General features: G+C 33.1%; 1 protein-coding gene across 2 annotated transcripts; it reads left to right on the top strand.

Annotated features, from left to right (window-relative positions):
• The first annotated feature begins 698 nt into the window (after positions 1-698).
• LOC133689147 (uncharacterized) lies at positions 699-5,039 on the top strand. Of its 2 annotated transcripts, none has more exons than XM_062108919.1 (9): positions 699-1,058; positions 1,457-1,540; positions 1,803-1,837; positions 1,976-2,087; positions 3,441-3,523; positions 3,811-3,916; positions 4,195-4,322; positions 4,409-4,469; positions 4,699-5,039. In XM_062108919.1, exons 1-9 carry the CDS (start codon positions 855-857, stop codon positions 4,774-4,776), a joined length of 891 nt encoding a protein of 296 aa, XP_061964903.1. In that variant the 5' UTR covers positions 699-854; the 3' UTR covers positions 4,777-5,039. The 2 variants fall into 2 exon arrangements, with proteins under 2 accessions (XP_061964903.1, XP_061964904.1); XM_062108920.1 differs by having other exon boundaries at positions 918-1,058; positions 1,803-1,856.
• The last annotated feature ends 71 nt before the right edge of the window (positions 5,040-5,110 follow it).

Below are 5,110 nucleotides of genomic sequence, written 5' to 3'. Positions count from 1 at the left end.
TTGTACGCTAAAATGTAATATTATTCATATATACGTTAATCTCTAATTAAATATAATGAAAGAATTCCAATCAAATTTATCATATCGACAGCAAACGATTTCTTAGTTAAAAATTATCATTTTCATTATGTTCTCAGGTGATTTTTAAACCTTCTATGTTATGGGATCGGTAACAAATGTTCAATTTAACTACCATTAATTTATTATTTGACAAGGGAAGGGGGTAGGAGAATTAATAATTTATATTTTAATATGCATTATTTAAAATCATTTATTAAAAAAGATTATATTAAATATTAAAAAAATGAATAAAAGGTTTAAAATAACACTCTTAGATTATCACATGCGAGTTATTAACGGCTAAATTGTGATGATGGAGATTTTAAGATTATATATACAATCTATAAGTCGATACCAAATTTATTCTTGATATATAATATAAGAAAATATTTGTTATAAATTATATATATGTGATAATCTTAAAATTCTCATAATCATAATTTAGCTTTAATAACTCTTTTAATTAAGTGGTATAGTCCAATGAATATAAGATATGTGATTAAAATAATTTTTACGGCAGAATTCTTAAGATTTTTTTAATTCAATGCAAAATTCATTCATTTATTTTTTTCACATAATTTATTTGCAAACTTAATTTTCTTCATTTAAATTTAATGAATTAAAACAGGTTTCTACAGTGGACTGGGACAACGCCCGTACCATCTTGCTAGCTATATTTCTTTGGATTCTCCTTAATCATATCATGTACAAGCTTTAGATCTACACAAGTAAACTGTGATCAACAAGAATTTATCAGCAGAAGAGAAGTGGGATTTAGAGAAATTTGTGTGAGAATGGAAAAGAAACGATCTTGGGCTTGTACTTTTGTTTTGCAAGTTTCTCTCTTTATTGCCTTCTACCTTGCTCTCAACTTGGATCAGCCTCAAACGTCCCTTTATAATAGCAGAAAAGGCACTAGAACACCTCTTGATGTTTACTTTCTTAGTGTTAGAGGAGGATATAGACCCCTTAAACAACGAGCCCTTCTTCTCAAACAGGTCAATTTCTCTTCTTTTCTTCGTTGAACATTGAAGCACGCTTCTTTATATTTTAGAATTTATCATAATAATTACCAATTCCTAATGTTACTAATGGAGGTTGGATTCTGTTCTTATTTCCCTTTTTTTCACATGTTAAATGGTCTTGGCTTCATTATCCAAATTTCTTGAAATGAAATCATAGCTTCAACTTTTCTCGTTATTTTTCCTTGTGGGCTTCTTTTACAATTTTCTCAGTTGTCTTGGTTGTGTTGGCATTACCGGTTTGGTTCTGTTTGTGGTAAAGAGATTTGGTGTGTATCCTTATTTGATGTCATAGGAAGTAGTTGGTGTTTATGTTCTTTTTTATATTTCATACGCTGTACCTAGTTTGACTGGATATCCTGTTATTGATGAAGATGGAGAAGGTGGCTAACATTTACAAGGCAAGGTTTGTGGTGAACATTAGTGAGCTGGGAGAAGATGATCCGCTCACCCAGAATGTAAGATCTCTTTCTTTTTCCTGTTTTTATCAATTTGTAATAATCTCTTTCCTTGGTCCACGAAACTTTCAACTATTGGAAACCTTGATGTACACTTTTTCGTACTTGTCAAATGGATTTCTGGTGACACTTGGTTCATGATCATGTGAAAATCAAACTGTTATGCAAAAGCTTACTATGGACTCTTTATGATAGAATCAAGTATGATTACATTTTCATTGAAATCAACAGGTAGCAACAATCCTACATGTATCTTTTGCAGGCAAGCAGGCTCTTCCCACCACAGAAAATCCCATGGTATTTGCTCACGCAATTGGTACCCGTCTTGGGCAATGCAAATGTTTTTTTCCTTGAATTGTGATAGATGATAACCTTTTTTAATCCAATTGCTTCAAATCACTGTTAAATGGTAATTATGAAAAGGAATGCTTGTAGGTATTCTACGAGAGTCTCAAACGGCAGGGAAGGTGGATGCTTCCTGGAGCAGATCAACATAACTTGTGGGAAAACGTTAACAGTTGTTGGTTTGGATACCGGGCTGTTACAGGTATAAACTTGCTTGTGAAATTCACTATTTGCATTTGCTTTTGACGTAAATGATGTATTATCTGTCTGCACTATTCCCCGAGATTTATATCTGAGCTCCACAACATAAAGTTGTTAGTGTCAATTGCTAAGGCCTTTGGGATGTGCATCTTTCTGATGCTGCTTGGTTGAACTTTCAATAGTTATGATTTGAAGTTATTGCATCTCCTCTTTAATCCCTCATCCAATTCTTTAAATGGATTAACTATTAACTATTATTGCATCTCCTCTTTAATCTACTCGTCTAATAATATATCACAGTTTGCCTTCAGCAATGAGGTCCTTGGCAAGTTCGAGAGTGAAAATAGATCTAATCGAGCTATGGATTATGTAGAGATATTTTTTTGAAGTTGGATTTAAAGCACAAGTAGGAACATGGTTATCGATTTTACAGACTTGGCATGAAATTTGTCAGGGACACTTGCAATGCATTTTTCAGTTTTAGGGCCCTACAGGGTCTGTTTGAGAGTGTAGTAGAGGTTGATTTTCAAAATGTTTTTTACTTGGAAATATATTAAAATAATATTTTATTTTTTATTTTTAAGAATTCATTTCTTATATCAGCATATCAAAATAATCTAAAAACATAAAAAAAATTAATCTGAAGCTAAAAAACAAATTCAAAAATTTTCAAAAGCGCGGTTAAATTGCAATACCAAACAATGTTATTTGTAACAAATAGTTTTGCTGGTTGGTTAATTGATCACATTTTATTTATTAAATGGGTTGGATTTATATTAGTATGGAAACAACAAAATAATTCTCTTAGATCAAATAAGTACATTCGATCTAATAAGTACCTTGTGTCAGAATTGAGAAATTCTATGGTTTGAATCTTTAGTATTCTCTTATTTATTACCTGTGTCTACTCTTTAGGCAGAATACTGTCACCCATTTTTACTAAGAAACTGAAAGAAATCTCATAAACAAAAAAAAAGAAAGAAGGAAGAAACAGATGTAAAAATAGAAACAACCCCCGAAACAAAGAGGACTAAACAGGAACAAGAGGGATCCACCAAAGAAGATCCTTCTTCTTCCTTCTTTTCAAAAGAAAAGGAGAATCCTGACAAAATTAATGAAATGGAAGAGATCCGAGTGAATGGAAAGGAAAAAACAAAGGATGAATTCCATTTTCACTTTAAAGAGACATTCTATATACATTATCAGAACATTGACTTAGCTAATTTCTCTTCAATGAAAGTGTAGATATACATTTGATGTTTTTGGAAGAGTACCTTCGTAGATTCTTTTTTCTTATTTTTCTTGTAGTATTTCCTTATCTCTTCCTGACATGTGCCTGTTTTGAAACTTCAAGGATTTCATGGGATCAACGAGTGGCTTTAAGAATGGCCAGTTAAACTGGCTGACAGAAACACTAGAAGCGACCACTAATAGCTGGTAAAATCAGTCTTTATCATATTGTTTATTTATAGCTTATTTGGCCTTTGCAACTCAAGCACCAGCAGGTTGTGTAAAAGGGAACGCAATTTTGAAGATTTGGATGTTGTCCAAAGTTGGGTCATTTTAATATTCATGTTTAAAGCCTTAAGCTTTGATAACTCGTATTATGATTTCAAAAAGAACTGAAATTATTGTAATACACAAAAGGTTTTCAAACTGAACTGGGATCTGACCCACTCACAATTCTAGCTCTTCTTCTTATTTACTCTTTCACACTTGTGCAGGGTCATAGTTTCTGGATATCACCCTGTGGTTATCTGTGACAAGGAGCGAGTGGAAGCAAAGCAAATTTATGGGGCTTTGCACAATATCTTTATGAAATATGGAGTGGTAAGAAGTGAATGTCTTCACATTTTGACATCTATGGGTGAATCTCCCATGTTTTGTGGTTTTAAATTTCAGGATCACATCAATAGACATTAATGCTGCTAACACAAATTAAAAGTGCATCATATTAACTTTGATTTTGTATGTATTTTCCTTAAGAACGAACTCACAGCAAACTAGATGAAGCTGAATATCAATGACTTTTGAATATAGTAAAATTTAATAACTTGCATGTGGCACGTTTATGAAGGTAATTTGTGTTTCTTTCCTTTTCTCTCTAGAATGCTTACATTAGCAGGCAGGGTTGCAATAGTCATACCGTTCAAGGTGGTGTGGCATACATAGGCATTGCAGACTCTATTGAGAGTGAACCTTTGAATTCCTCAAATGGAAGATTGGCTTTCCGAAAGTGAGTACCTTGTTCTCCTTACATTACGTTCTACATGCATTCCACTCATGCAAGTTGAGCTTACGTTCTTCCATCTTCTTTTTCAGCTTCCACAGAGATACGGTGAATGATTGGTTTCTTCTCCACAGAGTTGGCTCCCTCGAGATTGTATGTATTCCATCATTTTTGCAGTGGATTAGAGTTCATTTGGGAAAATTTGCTGGTCTTCAACAAATCCTAATGATATGCACTAGTTATCATTCTAACATGATAATATAATGCTCTCCTCCTCGTTCCTCTTAGATGCACTTTGTGAATCATAATGGACTAATTCTGAATATTGAAATATGCTCTTTTCCTCTAGAGGACGTCTGAACTCTTCATTTTTTTTTTGCAGACAACCTATTTTGTAAGCTCAGCAGGGAAGATTGTGAATAAAGCTGTAATCGAACAGCGTGGTAAGGTGGCCATGTAAATTAAGAATTCAGAGGACCAAACTCCATCCATTATTGAAGCCTTGGTGCAGCTGCGTCCATATTGGCATTCCCTATATTAGCTTCCTACATTGAGAGGACGACAGGATTTCTATATACGATATTTTGCCAACGTCTAAAGCACCAAAAATAGTGGTATATATGAAGCTTTTTCTGATCATGTGAACATGGATTGTCAAGCAAACTCTCAAGTTTCATTTTAGAGCGGAAAAAAATGGCAATCAGAAATCATATTAATGAACTAGTAACTAGTTGCAGGCATTGTATTTGATATTGCTAAATTATATCTATGGCGCATTAAAAAAAAAAAAAACC

This window comes from Populus nigra, chromosome 3, assembly GCF_951802175.1.
Source record: "Populus nigra chromosome 3, ddPopNigr1.1, whole genome shotgun sequence".
NCBI lineage: Eukaryota > Viridiplantae > Streptophyta > Magnoliopsida > Malpighiales > Salicaceae > Populus > Populus nigra.
The sequence above is the reverse complement of the archived record's forward strand: the minus strand, read 5'-3'. Positions and strand labels throughout refer to the sequence as shown.